The sequence below is a fragment of the Fusarium musae genome, chromosome 7 (genome assembly GCF_019915245.1).
Source record: "Fusarium musae strain F31 chromosome 7, whole genome shotgun sequence".
NCBI lineage: Eukaryota > Fungi > Ascomycota > Sordariomycetes > Hypocreales > Nectriaceae > Fusarium > Fusarium musae.
Genome location: NC_058393.1, coordinates 999816 through 1017294, shown reverse-complemented (window position 1 = coordinate 1017294; position 17479 = coordinate 999816). Strand labels below are relative to the sequence as shown.

Genomic DNA, 17479 nt, shown 5'->3' with positions numbered 1-17479 from the left:
CCTCGTGGCCCTCGACAACTGGACCCCTCACATTTAAAATGACCCCAGTCCCAATCGCCCCATGTTGCCGAGACATTTCTGGTCCACTATCGACGGTCCTGACTCTTTCGCTAGGCTGACTTTGTTTCCGCTTGGTCGGGCGTTTTGAAGGATGCGCTACTACAAACTGTACAAGTACGCTGGGATGCGGATGCGGATGCGGATGCGGATGAAAGCCACTGTTTGTTGTCTCTTCTCATCCCAACTCGGCAGACATCCAACCGATATGGAGGGCAGAACTAAACTAAACTGCCTGAGATGCCGACAACTCCGATTAGGCTTCAATAGATTGAATTGAGAGTGAGTGGCATGCTGCAAGTCGGTAGGCGCCTCTGATCTCAAAATGAGCTCCGAGTATCCGTACTACCTCCTTGTTAGTGGTCAGCAACAAAATGAGCTTTAAAATAAACTTCCCGTTATGACTAAATGGTTAAATTCGTAGTGCCTTGCATCACTAACAGGGCTGAGCGATTTACGAGGTCATGTCCATCCATACCAGAGCTTCAGGTCGAGGAATTTCCTTCACTGTATTTATGACCTATGCTGGTATGAAAGCTGAAGCTCTGAATATGGATCAAGGCTGATCTTGGAATATACTCCTCGGATCAAGCCACTGAGTAATAGTACGTACCTACTCAGCGATATTTGATGCTAATGATGCAGCCATAATCTGCCCATCGGCAGGGGCGTACATCCTCCAGGCTCTACATCCAACGATGTGCTCACAAAAACGCCAAAAGATGCTGTGCAAGTGTGCGATGCGGGCCCCTTAGACTTCTCTCGCTCTATGTAGGAGACACAGCATCAGCAAATTGATACCCTGGATTTTGCCAAGCCAATAGATTTAACACATTGTTTACGTCTGCCCAGACAATGCGAGCGGAAAACGGCATTGCAATCTCTCCCAGACTCTCATCGTCCTGACGTTCAACGTCCTTGGGTGGACGAGCTGGGGTCCTTTTGCTGGGGCCACCTGAAGCCCTTGCAAAGCCTTGTCGACTTTATCTGGGCTAGCTAGTTAGCTCAGAGTGTTAAACATCTCAACCCGAGTGGCTTTTTCCTCCACTCCTCTTTCGTGAATCGTCCCCAGTTGCAGGGCACCCCTGGTCTATCTCCAGCGTCCGTCCCCGTTGCGACTCTGCATCTAAGAGGCGACGGGAACGTTGGCCACCAAATTTCTACGTGCAGTTCAGAAAGATCCTGCTAATCACATCTCAGCCGCACCATGGCGCCCATGCTAATTGGCCATCTTGGCCCCAGAACACCTGGAGATTCTGCCTCGTGGCTGCGTGAAGCCCGGAGCTAGCTCATCACCCTGTCCGCAAGCTTCCTAGCGTCCTGTGTGCCTGGAGTCTGTGTTTGTCAATGGAGCGAGGCGATGAGCCGACCCTGGAAAGAAAAGGGAAGCTCTGTTCAGCTCAGGCCCGGTTAGTGTCGTAAATAAATTCCCGACTGTCGGCCCTTCATGCCCGAGGATTGCTTTTTGAAGGAAATGCTGCTTTTCGCTCATATTCATCTGTAGAAGTGGCTGTCTTGCTTTGGACTTGACATCGACCCCTAACATTGTCTCAAGATATCCGACTCTCACCAGTTTCATTATCTCGAATACACAATCCTCACAATGAAGGGTGCTGTTCTTTCCGTCCTGGCCAGTGGTGCCGCTGCTCAGATCACATCAATGCCTTTTGCTGCCCTCGGTCTGGGTCCTCATGTCTTCCAGAACAACGCCATCAACCCTACCGACCCCGAATACTCGACCTGCCAGCAAGCTGTTGGGATTGTCCAGGACTGTGTTTCTTCTGTTGGTGGTCTCGACGCTGCTGCCACTGCTGATCCTTCAGCTCTCATGGCTTGCGCATGCTGTGATGGACGCAGCAACGCTGCTCCTCTTTACTCAGTCTGCTCCAACTACCTAGAGGATGAGGCTCCTGAGAACACCTCTCAATACGAAGGTGAGTTTTGCTTCTGGCCATGACGACAGGAGATGTGCTAACAAGCTGTTTTAGCTTATGGTACTCTGTACAGTGCTTGCAGATTGAACGCCAGATGTACTGGTGGTTCTGGTGGCAGTGGTGGTTCTGTCAGCGATAGCCGTCCTACAGCAACTTCAGACGATGAAGATCTCTCTACCATTACTTCCGCCACCAGCCCTGCTGAGCAGACATACGCTGCAGCCTGTTTGTACATGCTCGATATCTTCACTTCTTGCACAGCTGAGGATCGCCAATTCACTGAGCTTCCTCCCAGAGAGCAGGCCGAGTGCTACTGGTAAGTTATTCACTTACACGAAAACTGACAGACTGACAATTTATAAGCTGCCGTGGCTCTGGTTCCCGCCGCACCTGGACTGATGAGCTCGACAAGTATGCTTCCACTTGCGCTGACTGGGCCCGTACTGGCGAGCCCAAGACCGCCTACTCTGGTATGTGCCTCACTGAAACGATCTGAGCGTAGACTAACCCGACAATAGTCGCCAAGAACCTTGCTACTTTCTGCGACCGCTTCGACGACGTCTGCTCTCCCTCTGTCACCCGCACCCAAGACTCCGGATCCAGCGAGTCCGACGAGGCCAACACCACTGAGGACTCCGGTTCTCGCCAGACTGGAGCCTCTGACAATGATGCCTCCACCAGCGAGAACTTGGGTGCCATCACAGTCACAGTTCCTGCTCAGCCTTCCAACAGTGGCGACAGCGGCAACAGCGCTTCTTCCGCCCGTGTCGGCCTCGGCTCTGTCCTCGCTGCCGTTGCTGCTCTGGCTATTGCTCTGTAAGATGGCTTGTGATGATTGAACCGAGAAGCGACCAAACTTATTCATGAGGTTCAATTTCCGAGAAGATGTAGTGGATCTAACGACTTATCCGGGTTATTTAATGAAGTGCTGTAGGGAAACTCATGAACAATGCGCAGTCTTATCAGGATATCCTTGGCATTTGAAGCGCTTTCGTATATAGAATCATATTCGTGATTCATAATTCACTTTTTTTTTTATCTACCAGCGCCTCTTGATTGCTGTATATGCCTTCTATTCCGTTGTCAAATCGATGTTGACCCCCTTCAATGCTCCAACTGCCCATTCGGGATACTCTGTTTTATCCGCATAAAGCCAAGCAAAAAACTGTCGCACAAATGTAGGGAATCGATTCTCCATAATGGCCTCCCTGATTTGCCGCATAAGGTTCAATTGATAGTAGACATTGTGAATGGTCAGCAAATGCGCCGCTACCGTCTCTTTTGAGGCGTTGTGGTGGACAAATGCTCGAGTGACGCCCATCCCACCATCAGCGGTTGGCTTGCAGACCATGCAGTTGCAACCCTCCTCGACAGGTCCGAAATCAGTAGCATATTTCTTGTTACGGATGTTCAAGACGCCATGTTTTGTGACTGCATTGCCAAATCGGGCTGTTCTTGTTGGCCACACACAATCGAACATGTCGGCTCCCAGCGCAACGCTCACGACCAGATCTTCAGGGTAGCCAATGCCCATGACGTACCGCGGCTTCAGGTCGGGGAGCAGTTCTGTGCAAGCTGCTACAACTCTGCAGTAATCAGCCTTCGCCTCGCCACCACTCAGTCCACCAATGGCGATACCTGGTGTATCACGGGCCAACATCTCGCGACAGCATTCTCGTCGCATATCGAGATCAAGACCTCCCTGGATAATGCAGAAGAGATTTTGGGTCTCAGGTTTCTTATGAGCAGCAATGCATCGATCTAACCAGCGCACACTTCGCTCCATGGCTTCACGCATACGTGCTTTGTCGGGAGAGGTTGTGACAAGGACGTCGTCCAGCTGCATCATAATGTCACTGCCGATGCTGTTTTGCAGTGACATGGAATGCTCAGGTGTAAGTAACATGGGTGTTCCATCATGCGGGCTCAGAAATTCGACACCTTTCTCAGTAATAGTTGCAAGCTTTAGCAAACTGACCATCTGGAATCTAGAAGCCAAAGTTAGTCCGGGATTTCTCACCAACATAGAGAAAAACTTGCCCTCCACTGTCAGTCAGAATATTGTGGTTCCATCCTTGAAGTTTATGCGCTCCGCCTATCGCATCCAAGACCTCTTGTCCTGGTTTTAAGCCGAGGTGATAGGTGTTGTTTAGACATAAACGGCAACCAGTCTCTTCAAGCTGTTCAGGGGTGATGCCCTTTAGAGACGCTTGAGTTGCAACAGGCATGAACATAGGAAGTTGCACGACGCCATGAGGAAGAGTCAATATTGATGCTCGGGCTCTTGTTGTCTACGTATAAATATATGTATTAGTCTTAGACCCTTCGACCCTTGCTTCATCGGCTGAGTGAAGCCATCACCACTGTAAGACTCACGGAGCATTTTGCGACAAGCTCGTGCGTCAAGGCAGGTGACTTGTAAATGTTTGATGATGACGCCATCTTCTTGATCGCTTGCATCTGCTTTAGCCCAAATATGCCACAATCGAAGAAGAAAAATAAGAAAACGCTCTTCTCCTCTTCGTCGTGTTAGTCGCTTGACTGGGTTTTTGAATAAAATGGAAGTTGTATCAATGAGAGACAGGGTTTCAGTGGGGCTCAGTGCTGTCAGAAGAAGATCCAAGTGCTGAGCTGATTGGTCAATGAGGCACGCTCCGGGCCATTATCGGTAGATCACGCCCAAGCTTCAACCTCCAGCGAATTTTCGTCGACTTCAGCTATACGCCCGGATACTGCTCGACAGGAAGATACCAGAACGGCAAGCCAATTGAGGTCGCCAAACGGTCTCTAAGTCGAAATGAGGTCTCGCGCTGTTTCGCCCGGAGGGGCATTGTTGAGATCTTCTCGACTATTCTCCCTCCCAAAGCCACTACCCGAGCCTCAATCGACAAACTTGCATATTGGCGATCACAAGTCTCCCACGATGACACGACAATACCCGCAGCACCAGTCCATCACATCTCCCCTCTCGTCCCGTGAAAAGGGCGACTGGGGTTTCAAGCGACCATTTCCTCTCAAGTCCACCTTAACGAGCTCAACACCCTTGATCCGAGTCAATCAGGTCGATTCTATCGAGAGCGTTACTGATTTCGCCTCTGCTGCCGACCATACTCTTTCTCTTGAGAAGTTTCAGGAAATGCGAATTCCCCTTTCGATCCCCAAAGGAAACGAGAGAAGCGGCATAGCTGTGAAGAATGATGCTTGGCGAAAATCCGTATTCGAGGAGGACCTCGATTTTACCGAGTATCGCCAAGGACGAGTTGATGATAAGCGATGGAAGTTTAGAGGACCGTGGCTGGCCAGGATGACTGAGGGCGATTTTATGGCATATCTCAACAAAAAGGTACGACCTCAGCGAGCTCAGTTCAGAGAGCTACTCAAAACGAGACTTGCTGAATCTCTAAACTCGAAACGAGCCACGGCTGCCATGGAACGGGGCAACGCCGCGCCAGAAAAAATCCGGCCTAAAGACATCACCGAGGATCAGTTCACAGACTATGTGCGGTCTTTGCGAAGTGATCGTGCTACACTGTATGGCCTGGTCTCCAAGTTCCTTGACCTTGCTCCTCTTGGCCAGCCTGTTGGCATTATCCAGACCTTCCTCGCCGCTGGAGACAATGCCGCTGCTGAGAGTCCTTACGGAAAGTCTGGACCTCCTCCTAGCCATCCCTCTGCTGGCATTAGTTATTTGAGGACGAACTCCTTCATGGAGAACCACCCTGTCTATGGACCTCAAAAACAGCGCACTCCTGTACTCTCTCGAGTAGTTTACCCCAGACAAGGCCCCTCACCTGCCAAACTTGGTGTTGGTGGTTTCGTGGCCGACTCTCCCCCTGGAGACAACGAGTTCAATACCAGAGACTCCCGCCAAAGGGTTTCGCAGAACAAGAAGATGCTTACTGGTATTACACACCTTGACACAACGACCTTCGGTGGTGCCAAGGCATATGTAAGCCCCGAGACTGCAACAATCGACCCTAGTGGAAAGGTCGTGCTGCAACTCCGAGAGGCCAACACTGAGGCCCAACTTGTTGCTAGAGAAGCTCAGGGCCGTGCTAAAGTGTACAATGCGACAAAGCAAACAGTCAAGAAAACGAGTGAAGGAGCTGATCCTTGGCGAGCCGAGCGTGTCGCTAATGAGCTCATTGGTGATGAGACTGCTCCTACTCCCCAAGATGATGCTGTGAGCAGCTCCAAGAACTACGGCCTTGATAACGACAACAAGCAATAAAGTGCATGAGTTATGGATGAGGGGCTGAGGCGATGTATATCAATGTCATTTACTTTCTCTGATATTGGGAGAAGATATGTACCAAACAACTGTACAAATAGAATTGAAGCAATTACCCAGGTTACATCTGCTGGTCTGTTGCCAGGACTTACACTACAAATATGTTATGAAAATGAATGCAAGCTTGCATAATAAATGCGTAATGTTTCGAGCCAATCGTGCAGTAGAATGATCCACTAAATCATATTAGCTAAGCGAAAATCGCACACGTGACTTTTCTTAGGGTTAATTTTGAGGAAGGAGCGATCCACCCACTCAACACCAAAATTCTAGCTGTAGCGGGAAATTTCACACCAGCGACTTTCTTCAAACCTATCGCCCAACGTCCAACAGTCCAATACCGCCAAAATGGGTCGCGTTCGCACCAAGACTGTCAAGAAGTCCGCCAAGGTCATCATTGAGCGTTACTACCCCAAGCTCACCCTGGACTTCGAGACCAACAAGCGTATCTGTGATGAGATCGCTATCATTGCTTCCAAGCGCCTCCGCAACAAGGTTAGAAATACCGGCTCGACGAGATACGACCGAGGGCAGCGACTAATTCAGGAAAATTATAGATTGCCGGCTACACTACCCACTTGATGAAGCGAATTCAGCGTGGACCCGTCCGCGGTATCTCCTTCAAGCTTCAGGAGGAGGAGCGTGAGCGCAAGGATCAGTACGTTCCTGAGGTCTCTGCTCTGGACTTCACCCAGAACTCCGAGAGCGGCCAGCTCGACGTCGATGGCGAGACCAAGGATCTCCTCAAGCACCTTGGCGTATGTGCTCATCCGAGATTTGAACAAACTGGACAAGGTGCTAACAATAAATGCAGTTCGAGTCTATCCCCGTCAACGTCATCCCCGTCACTCAGCAGCAGGTTCCCGAGCGTGGTGGACGACGATACGGCGACCGCCCTCGCCGCGACTAAAAAACTTGTATTTGGGATTATTGTGATGGGTGTCTGGCATTTACAGGGTTTTACTACTTGGCGTCCTAGGACAGTGAGTGCATAGGTCTCAAAGAAAGATCTTTCGACCCCCCAAGGTGTCGCCGATTCTCTGGATGTCTCCAGAGATGACGCTTGATCGCCAATTACTCTCCTCACTTCTGTGAATATGACCTTGTCCCAAGGCCAGTTCGCACGTTCCAGGAACTGAGCCGAGGGACTGTGATGTTATTGTCTACATCGATGCGACGAGTGTTGAGTAGTGTCATGATGGGGTATCTTACTATCCTTATTATGGCCCTGCCTATGATACACGAATCGCCAACGCCTATCTTACGAATAAATGCTACGAACACCTAAAACCTGATTTCATCAATCTTTCGTCTTATCCTCCAGGTTGAGTTTTGTTCTGTAGCCCTCAACGAGTAAATGTTCATCGTAGACTTCTGGTTTGTCAGATGAGGCGGATGGCGCTTTAGGATCATTTTCCTTCAGTGTGATATTCATCTTCTTGCTCTTGCTTTGTGATGCATCTGGTTCGCCTCGTTCAAGAGCAAGAGCGGCTTCATCTCGAGCTGCTTGCCTTTGCTCCTCGAGCTTAAGCTGACCAAGCTCTCGGGCAGCTCGGTCGACTTCTGGTTCCTTCGATTTGTCCTCGTCGAGTAAATCGATCTCAATATCTGGGATACCTGCCCGCTCCCAGGCAGCTGTCTCGTTAAGCTGCACCTTGACATAAAGAGCGCGGCGGGCGCACTGGTTGGAGCACCATTTTTCTAGGTCCTCGCGCTTCATGATATTCCCGTTGGAAATCTTCCATTGACCGCCAGGGCCCGTATTCCTTCGTGGTCGCGAGCAGAGGGTGTAACCACAAAGCTCGTTCACATTGCGCTCGATCACGAGGTCGTCGTAGTCGGAAGGTTGAAAGAGTCGCACATGAGCCTTGAAGTCGGCGATATCAGATGGAGAAGGGTTGGAGGCGTTGTAAGGGTGTTCGCGGACGAGAGGGTATTCGGAGAGGAGGACCAAGCTGTCGAGGATTTCTGCTTCAAGGTCTTTACGATGTTGGATGATCTTGGCATGCTCTATGGCGATTTCTCTGGGGTCGGCATTTCGTTCTTTGATAGACTTGGGCTTCTTCAGAATACCCTTTGGGGGCTGTTTAGACGTTGAGGCCATGATGAATGAGTATTATGGTCTTGAGAAAAGGATAACTCGAATTTGGAGCTCAGAAAGAACCAGAAATGGCCCCGCTACCTCTGCTAGCTTCTGTTTTACAAGTGGCAATCCACTGAAGGAGGGGAGACTGGCTGACTGCCAGAAGAACGACTGGACCCTATCGGCTGATGACAAAATAACGAATGTAGGTTAGTGCTGAAGAATAGCCTGGTAGTGAATGTTTAAAGTGACGGCTTCGGGACTTGAAAGTCCAGTCAGCCAATCAAACAAGGTTCAAGTCTCTCCATCATGGATCCCTATGATGATGCACTGTAGCACAAACAAAGAACAGTCATCAGTCACTTTTTCATCTGGTTACATTTATATGACAGAAACGGCATAAGCAAGGGTTTCAAAGTATGACAGGCCAGTGTTTGTTCATCATCATGCTTGATAGTTGATACAACGCATGGACAATTGGTTACTTAGTTTGTTTTCGAAGCCCAGCCAGTGTTTCTGCTAGCTACCCCATGTTGTCATGCCTTAAGCCTTCGTTTCGGACTGGTCGGCCATAGTAAGAGATAACTAACGTACGACGCCGCGAATTAAAGATAAAGCACAATGCGAAGCCAATGCACCCAAAATCGACTCGTGATTGCTTCCCCAATTTCTGTAGGCTCTGTTGCCTGTCTCACATCACTGTCATTCAATCCATATCCGTAAAGAAACGTAAGTCTTATCGTGATAGTCATGACCGACCATCATCGGAACTAGGCATCAACCGACTATAACTGAACTGGAAACTTCCCTACCTAACTACCAGCTAAACTGTAAGTACCATCGTCCACGCGCCTAGCACTTTTAGCCATGAGATGGACGGAGTGACGGGCTCATAGCGCTGACGTCGACAAACGCCCCAGCTCAGGCCTATGCTCCGCTAAACACCACCCGCCCTCCTTGCAACCTGCATCTCATCTCTCTCTCATGCTTTTCCTCTTGAGGATCCGAGCATCCATTCCCACCTAATACTTCCTATCGCATATTAAAAACCGAGCAATCGCCTTCCTACATAGACTGCGCCTTCAAACAACTCATCGCTATAGCCTCCCCCGCCTCACTTGATCCCACAGGCTGACGACGCCCCCCTGTCGTGCCCCACACTCATTCAAGCGAGCAACCAAAGCAAGCAAGCAAGCAAAGCTGTTGACCTGCTAGCCTACGAATACCTAATCCACGTACTATAACCTTGTTGCTGCTCCATACAGCCACACGCCCAGAGAAGCTTTGATCCCAGCCTCGGGCAGCGTTTGTCCTGCAAGAGAGCTTCCAGAAGAGGATCAATCACCAGCAAAAATGGCCGCGCCATTCAGAGTCAAGGCCATTTACGAGTACTCATCGCCTCATGAGGACGACCTCAACTTTAGTATCGGCCAGGTCATCACTGTTACTGATGAGGAGGACGCCGACTGGTATGGCGGGGAATATGTCGACGACAACGGCGTGAAGCAAGAGGGTATTTTCCCTCGAAACTTTGTCGAGAAGTTTGAGCCTACTGCACCTCCTCGTCCAGCTCGAACCCGTACTAAGAAAGAGCCCGAACATGCTCAACCCGCCGAAGATATCGCTTCTCCCCCACCGCCACCTGCTGTTCAACAAGAGACTCCTTCAATCCCCGCGCCCGAACCTGAGCCCGAGATCGAAGATGCCCGTGAACCCGTACATAAGCATCCGATTCCCCAAACGGCTGCCCCGGCGCTCCCGGAGCCTGTTACTTCAAAGCCCGCCGAACCCGCCCAGGCTACAGCTCCCCCGCCCGTTGCAGTTCCTAAACCCGAGCCTCCAGCCCCCGCTCCTCAAGCTCCGGCTGCCGCTTCGCCAAAGCCAAAGCCCTCCGGGCCTCCCCCCAAGGCAGAGAAACCTTCTGCTAGCTCGTTCAAGGATCGCATTGCGGCGTTTAACAAGCCTGCAGCGCCTCCTGTTGCGCCCTTTAAGCCAAGTGGTCTGGCTGGCTCAGGTACAGGTTTTATAAAGAAGCCGTTTGTGGCTCCTCCCCCCAGTCGCAATGCTTTCATACCTCCACCACAGCAGACCCCAACTGCTAAGGTGTACCGGCGCGACGAGGATCCTGAAATCAAGGAACGCGAGGCAGAAACCCAGGGACAGGCCGAGAGGGCCGGACTTGTACCAAGTGAAGGTCAGGGTGGCGAAGATGAAGATCAACCCAAACCCACAAGTTTAAAGGAGCGCATTGCACTGCTTCAAAAACAGCAGCAGGAGCAAGCAGCACGACATGCCGATGCTGCTGCCAAGAAGGAGAAACCGAAAAAGCCTCAGAAGAAGCGTGAGAGTGTCGGGCATATTGATACCCCGATTGAGGCGGAGGCTTCACCTCAAGAGCCTCATGCTCCTCTTGAGCGCAGAGACACCCAGGATACCGATGCCAGAACATCTATGGACGAGCCACGACAGAATCGCATGCCACCACCTCCACGCCGTAGGTCTTCCAAGGGACCTGCCGTGGAACCTGTCCACGATGGTAATGAGGCGGATATGTCTGGCGCGGGTGACACAACCGAAGGTAATGATGACTTAACGGAGCGGGATGATAGTGATGGTGTGGCTAGGAATGCACCGCGAGCACCTGCATTACCTATACATGCGGGTCCTCCTCCTGAAGCACCAACGTCAAGAAAGGAGGATAGCGAGGAAGCCGATGAGGAAGCGGAAGAGGAGGAGGAGGAGGAGGAGATGGATCCTGAAGTCAGGCGTAAGGAGGAGTTACGGGCGAGAATGGCCAAGATGAGCGGTGGTATGGGTTTCCATGGCATGTTTGGTGCCCCTATGCCAGCGCCAGCGCCGCCTCCCAAAAAGAAGAAGGCCCCAAAGCCAGAGCGAACATCGATCGACGAAACTGTCGAGGAGGCATTGCCAACAAGCCATGCTGCACCACCCGTTCCCACTATGATGGCCTTACCTGGATTTGGCGGTTCAAGCAAACCTGAGGAGCCGTCGGAACATGAACCAGCTGCCCGAGCGCCACCACCTCCTGTGCGGTCTCAGCCGCCCCGAGTTCCAGAGCACGCAGAGATGGCAGAGGACGAAGCAGAGAGTGACGTTACTCCTGCTCCTCATGCTGCACCTACGAGTATGTACCATCAGATATCAAGATCTTCGATAGTTTGGATATTAACCGCCACACAGTTCCTCCTCGAGATCCAGTAGGCCCTCCTCCTGTTCCCGGCAGTCGAGGAGCACCTCCCCCTGTGCCATCCGAATGTAAGTGAACACCCGCCCAAAGAAGACATGATTCTCATTACTTTCAGCTCGGCCTCCTCCTCCCGCACCTCCTGCCGATGTGAAGTCTCAGTCCGAAGGATCCCAGTCGGGCGATGAGCTCTCTGGTGGCCGTGACAGCGATCGAGAAGGCCCTGCAGCTGCTGTAAGGTCTCATCCTATGGCACCGCCGCCAGTTCAGCCCCCTCACTTGCCTGCGAGATCGCCACCACTGTCCCCTACCCGTGAGGAGTTCAGCCCTACATCTCCTAAATCCAATGCCAGCAATAGATTAAGTCGACTGCCGCCACCTATTCCTGGATCTGCACCAGCTCTACCAGCGCAGAGTCGGCCGCCTCCCCCGCCTCCACCAGGTGGTCTTCGTCGACAGTCCACCCAAGATTCTCAGGCACAACATACCAGGGGACCTCCTCAAGCTGGCGAAGAAGAAGCCGAGGAACTTACCGAGTACGAAGGTGATTACGATACGGATATTGCTTCTTCAGTGCCCCATAAGGACGCTCTAAAGTCACACGCCCATGAATCAAGCCTTGAAGACAACGCTATTCTGTCGCCAGTCTCCGATGTTCCTCCTAAACTACCACCCCCTATTCCCACAGGCACGGCCCCCAGAGCTGTTCCGCCGCCTGTTCCTTCGCAGCCGCCTCCTGAGAATATGCGGCAGTCAATTGATACACCTCGCGCTGCTCCTCCACCACCTCCCTCTGGGGATAACAAGCGACAGTCTATCGACGTGCCACGCGCGGCACCTCCCCCTCCCCCTCCTACAGGCTTACTTCCCCCTCAACCGCCTCAGTCGCCGCGCCTGGAAGAAGACTATGATCCTTACAATTATTCAGCACCTCCTGGAGGACATGGCTATGCCCCCAGAACGCCCAAGATCGAAGAGGAGGGTATCTTTCCCCAGTCGCCATCTGTTACCTCTCCGATAGATCGAAGACCCCCGCCTCCCCCAGGTGTGCCAGCAGGTCGTACTTCAGGGCGACAATCTTTAGATATTTCGAGGGCTGCTGCTGGAAACAGACGATCTATGGACGTCCACCGACCATCAATGTCGATGGAGTCCGGTTTTATTGCGAATGACTTGGACTTGGCTATCCAGAGTGGCTGGTGGAAGCAATCTAACCAAGTACCTCCCGTTCTCCAGGGACGTAAAGATATTTACTTTGAGGCCGAAGAGTCGACATCTACCAACGGCGGCCAACAAACGACGATAACTCGCGAAATCTTTATCTTATATCAAGACTACTCACAAACCTTCTTGACAATTCGATACGACCCTTACGATGCATCAGATGTTCAACTTGAGCAACGTCACGAGCCCCCGCCGCGTCCCCTCCGCCAGGATCAGATGGAAGAGTTCTATGAGCGATTTGGTCGCCACATCTCGACGGCTGTAGCTACCAAGAAAGACTCTGTTGTCGCGGACGGCACTCCCCAGGGTCTTGTTCTTGAACTTCTCAAGCCCTATAAGGATGCTCTTCCTCCTGTTGGCACTCGTGCCTACGGTGCCCTCGTCTACTCAAACATGGCCAATGCATCAACTCAACAGAACGACGTGATTCGTGCTGGCGACATCATTACCATCCGCAACGCCAAGTTCCAAGGCAAGCATGGTCCTATGCACGCAAAGTACTCTGCCGAGGTGGGCAAACCAGACCACGTCGCTGTAGTATCTGAGTGGGATGGCACCAAGAAGAAGGTGCGTGCATGGGAGCAGGGCCGCGAGAGCAAGAAGGTCAAGGTAGAGAGCTTCAAGCTTGACGACCTTCGCAGCGGAGAGGTCAAGATCTGGCGTGTCATGCCGCGAAGCTGGGTTGGCTGGAACAGCCAGTCCTAGTACAGCTGTGGATGGCGTAGCAAGAGCGATGGCGATCTCTAGGAAAAGATGCCCATGATGATGATGACGACGAATAATAGGATGAGTTCAAGACTGGTAGTTGGGCCGTGGCTGTACCCTCAGGCGTTGAGTGGTGGCTTCAGGATTCGAGAGCGTTACAGGAGGAGAAGGAAACCGATGCTCAGCAAGGTGTGTGCTCAGATAAGAAACTGTAGGACATGAGTGGAACATGAGAGATTTAGTTAGTTGTAAAGCAGTTCGATTCAGTAGGCTATGTTAGGTATCGACCAAAGCGTCTTATCCTGTGTCACCTCTCAGATTCACTTTCAGCACCTCACACATTGAGAATCCCATGATCGTTTCTGTTAAACAAAGTCTCGCATGAATCCGAGACATCATCTATTTCAGGCACGGCCCGGCCGTCGATGCAGCGGTTCCACGGCCACGTTTCTATCTCTGACCGGCTACAGCTGAGGCCTTGGATAGTTACATTGTATAATCGCAAGGAAGCACGGTGTTTTCCGTTACTTCGATACACAAGATCTTCATATGGCGGAGAATTGAGCATCAAATCATATCTTGGATGACAGTTTGACAGGTGGATGGTATTGCAAAAGCACATAGTATGCTACCTAAATGGGAACCTAACTTGCATGGGACAGTATCAGGAAAAACAAGATGGTGGGCACGAGGTCTTGGACCTTTGAGGATTGAAGTTTGTGTAAGCAGTAAAGATATGAGTGAACTCAGTGGATTCCGTGACCATGGGTAGGGTGATAGGATTTGTTAGTCAGGTCACCCCTTCATAGCATCGGGAAGTGTAGGGGAAAAGATTTCATAGCAACTAGCAAGATACCTTACACACGGGATGGGATAGCTAAACTTAATGCCTGATGAATAATGCTCAATTTGGATCGCGTGGTCACGGCGGCAGGCAAAGGATGGCCATGGCCAACGTTGAAACGCACAGGACAACTTGTACACAACATCTCGCGTATCAGAGACCTACACTCATGATTCAACAAATAGCTGATTCCCATCAAGTTGTTAGGCACAATGTGCAGATGCATGGGAAGAGGCGGCAGAAAAGGTGCAGGGTCCGAAGGTCCGGCTGTTGTCCATTCGGAACTCAGCCAAATCATCCATGCATCGACTGCTCTCGCCTCGAGGGTACTTTTTGTTCCTTGTGCAAGAGACTGAGAATGGCATATTCCACCGACGGGCCGGTACCTCCACCTTCAACACGTGAATATCGAGAAAAGCGCGGGGAAAACAGCCGTCTGTTCAGGCGGAAAGTGAGACGTCAGATATTTCTCAGCCTGAAATTGGGGTATGTGGCTACGCTCGGTTATCATGATTGAGGTGTTGTTGGCGGCTATCGATTCTGAGGCCAGACTCTGTATGCCTCTAAGCTTCACTTGAAGTCTTCGCTATGAGCCCAATCATATCAGGGCCATGATGTTTTCAACTTCTGGATTGAGTAACTGCATCTCGAAAGTTACAGTACATCGCTAGCTTAGTTCCCGTAGCATTGCGTCAAGCCGACCTGCTGGTCTCGGCTAGGTGCAGTAGTGAAAGATGGACGAGGAAACAGATCAACTGCGCTAATAAGCGGCTTAGGTTGAGATGATGGAGAAGATTAGGTCTGGCCCCCGAGACAAAGTGAGGTCAGCTCGGTGACCTCGAGACTTGAAGCTTGCCAAAGAAGCTGCGGTGCTTGTGACATGACGACATAAGGTTCTGATGAGTGGTGTATCCGCAACGACAGCTTCGTGTAGGTGAACGAAAAAGGAAATGTGTATGTTTCTGCTCTGATTGGGACAGCCAGGTAGTTAAACGGATGCTTTAAGCAAATGCCGCTTCTTCAAGATTCTAGCAGACGCTTCCTTCGTTACAAAATTGCGGCCTCATGATGGTCAGGCACAGGAACGACGCAATGCCAAGGGACCTCCAAATACGATGACTTGACGATTGAAATGAGTCCCAGGCTATGAACACGATCTTAGTTTGCGTGCTCGTTTGGCTTAGAGGAGAAGACTGATCTTGCGATTCGCTAAATCGTTTCATTAAACAGGGGCCAGAGCCCCGACAACGAATGGGCTGTCAACACATGAGCAAGGACTGCATCTCGATGGGTCGACTTGGTGGTCATAAATCACCTTTGGCTTGCATGTTCAGCGCATGCGATGCGAACCAAGAGGTGGGATGAAGCTGCAGGGCGTTGGGGGCAAGAAAACCCAGAGGTTAATGGAGGATGCCAGAATGAACTCGCCAAAGAGCCCCCCTAAGTTTGGACTGACTTGCCTACATCTTTTTATCACTTAGGGTCAAGTTCCTCAAGTTTTCTTGCTTCCCCCAGGCAGGGTACAACAAACAGTGTCGGGGCCTGGGCTGAAGATCATGTCGGTCGTGTAACTGATAAAGTCTGGCAGCGTGTACAGAATGTTGTACGATTCACTCTCAAATTGATAGTGTAGCGACGAATGGTAGCGTGTATGAAACCCGAATGCTTCAAGGTGTCGATGGCGTCTCCAGTCCTACACGCTAGGACGCATGATGATGGAGGTGTTGGGTTCCAAGGCAAGGCATTCCCTGGGTGTCAAGATCGAATTCTGAGAAATACCGAGTTCCATCCGCCAAACCCCATACTGACGATCCAGTTGTGACGACAGCAAGAAGAAGACATAACTGTCGTGCTACGTGATTGCTGCCTTCAACGAGCCGCCCCATGACATCTTGTGCAAGTATCACGGGCCAGCTCAGTCATGAATGAGTTGGCCGACCCGCCGCGTGAATACTGACGCCGGGATATGTATGGAGCGGGACGGGCCAGTAGTTGCAGTAACTTGAGTGAGTCAATTAAACCTATTGGTAGCTTAGCAAATCCATCTGGCGCAGCAGACATTTCGCCGAGCTGCTTCTGTAAACTGTGGATAGTGAATTTGATAATGGACCATCAGTGATCGTTTTAGGCTCTTACCTAGCGTACCCCTGCCATGACATCTCCCTAAATAGCAGCACTTAAAACTAGTCAATGGCGGAGTAGAGGACACCGCAGCCTGGCATTCCCATTCACCGCAGGCCATGTCAAAGGATGTGGCTCTGTTGAGTTGAATCATCATTACAGCCTCGTCACCGACATTGCCAGCGAATAGGTAGATAATTTCAACCTCATTAACAAGGCAGACACGGTAGACAGAGAAGGCTGACGCGTTCGATCATGAGCTTCTAGTGTTAGCGGTAGACCCAAACTACCTGTCCAAGGATATGTGCAACTCTGAGCGAGAAAAGACGAAGAGGTGAGATGCCGTGGGATCCAATCGGCCTTGCATATGAGATCCCGGGGTCACCGGGGTAGTCTCAGACATTCTGGATCAATGAGAGAAGCCAAAGAGATCCATGAATGCTGAGTGAAGAATTGACTTGGATGGTTGAGATCAGGCTTGGTTGGTGGAAGCTGAAAATGGTGGTCTACCAGTAACTTGATGGATGGTGAAGGAAACCCCAGAAATGCAAGGATCTGGCGTAATGATACACAGAGCCAGGAATAGGTAGGTAACTTCTCGTAAACTCAGATGGCTATTAACCCGAAATTGAAGTTGATACAGTATATATTTGACGTTTGACTGACTCGGATAGAATATGAAAAGGAAATATTTACTGTGCATGTGCATCTGTGATGCCTCAGGTGGCATGTCTTGAAGCCTGAGACACCTATTATCGCGACCTGGGGGCAGCTGGCACCTTCCGTGATGTAAATCAGACCAGCAGATGGAGGAAGGCACGGGAAGATAATCTAGCAAATGGAGGAAGGAGATGACTCAAATCATCTCGTGACTTAAGCGAGGCATCATCGATAAACATCTCCTCATCTCAATTGCAAAGTCAGGAACTCCCTCCAAAATCAGGACAAACATCCAACAAACGAACCCTTGCTAGGCAACTGACTGGACTTTACGGAGTACAGAGCCTGTATGCCG

General features: G+C 51.0%; 6 protein-coding genes across 6 annotated transcripts; 4 read left to right on the top strand and 2 right to left on the bottom strand.

Moving 5' to 3' along the window:
• Positions 1-1660: 1660 nt before the first annotated feature.
• Positions 1661-2811, top strand: J7337_009511 (uncharacterized protein; the record flags this gene model as incomplete). The annotated part of the gene is made up of 4 exons (XM_044827106.1): positions 1661-1991; positions 2046-2307; positions 2355-2461; positions 2510-2811. 4 exons carry the CDS (start codon positions 1661-1663, stop codon positions 2809-2811), a joined length of 1002 nt encoding a protein of 333 aa, XP_044677700.1.
• Positions 2812-3063: 252 nt separating this feature from the next.
• On the bottom strand, positions 3064-3972 carry J7337_009510 (uncharacterized protein; the record flags this gene model as incomplete). Its single annotated transcript, XM_044827105.1, has 1 exon — positions 3064-3972. The coding sequence occupies one exon, from the start codon at positions 3970-3972 to the stop codon at positions 3064-3066; it is 909 nt and encodes a 302-aa protein (XP_044677699.1).
• Positions 3973-4914: 942 nt separating this feature from the next.
• J7337_009509 (uncharacterized protein) lies at positions 4915-6222 on the top strand (the record flags this gene model as incomplete). Its single annotated transcript, XM_044827104.1, has 1 exon — positions 4915-6222. The coding sequence occupies one exon, from the start codon at positions 4915-4917 to the stop codon at positions 6220-6222; it is 1308 nt and encodes a 435-aa protein (XP_044677698.1).
• A 408-nt stretch (positions 6223-6630) lies between these two features.
• Positions 6631-7192, top strand: RPS17 (40S ribosomal protein S17; the record flags this gene model as incomplete). Its single annotated transcript, XM_044827103.1, has 3 exons — positions 6631-6777; positions 6840-7040; positions 7097-7192. 3 exons carry the CDS (start codon positions 6631-6633, stop codon positions 7190-7192), a joined length of 444 nt encoding a protein of 147 aa, XP_044677697.1.
• A 390-nt stretch (positions 7193-7582) lies between these two features.
• J7337_009507 (uncharacterized protein) lies at positions 7583-8386 on the bottom strand (the record flags this gene model as incomplete). The annotated part of the gene is made up of 1 exon (XM_044827102.1): positions 7583-8386. The coding sequence occupies one exon, from the start codon at positions 8384-8386 to the stop codon at positions 7583-7585; it is 804 nt and encodes a 267-aa protein (XP_044677696.1).
• A 1332-nt stretch (positions 8387-9718) lies between these two features.
• On the top strand, positions 9719-13499 carry J7337_009506 (uncharacterized protein; the record flags this gene model as incomplete). Its single annotated transcript, XM_044827101.1, has 3 exons — positions 9719-11510; positions 11567-11641; positions 11689-13499. 3 exons carry the CDS (start codon positions 9719-9721, stop codon positions 13497-13499), a joined length of 3678 nt encoding a protein of 1225 aa, XP_044677695.1.
• Between the last annotated feature and the right edge of the window lie 3980 nt (positions 13500-17479).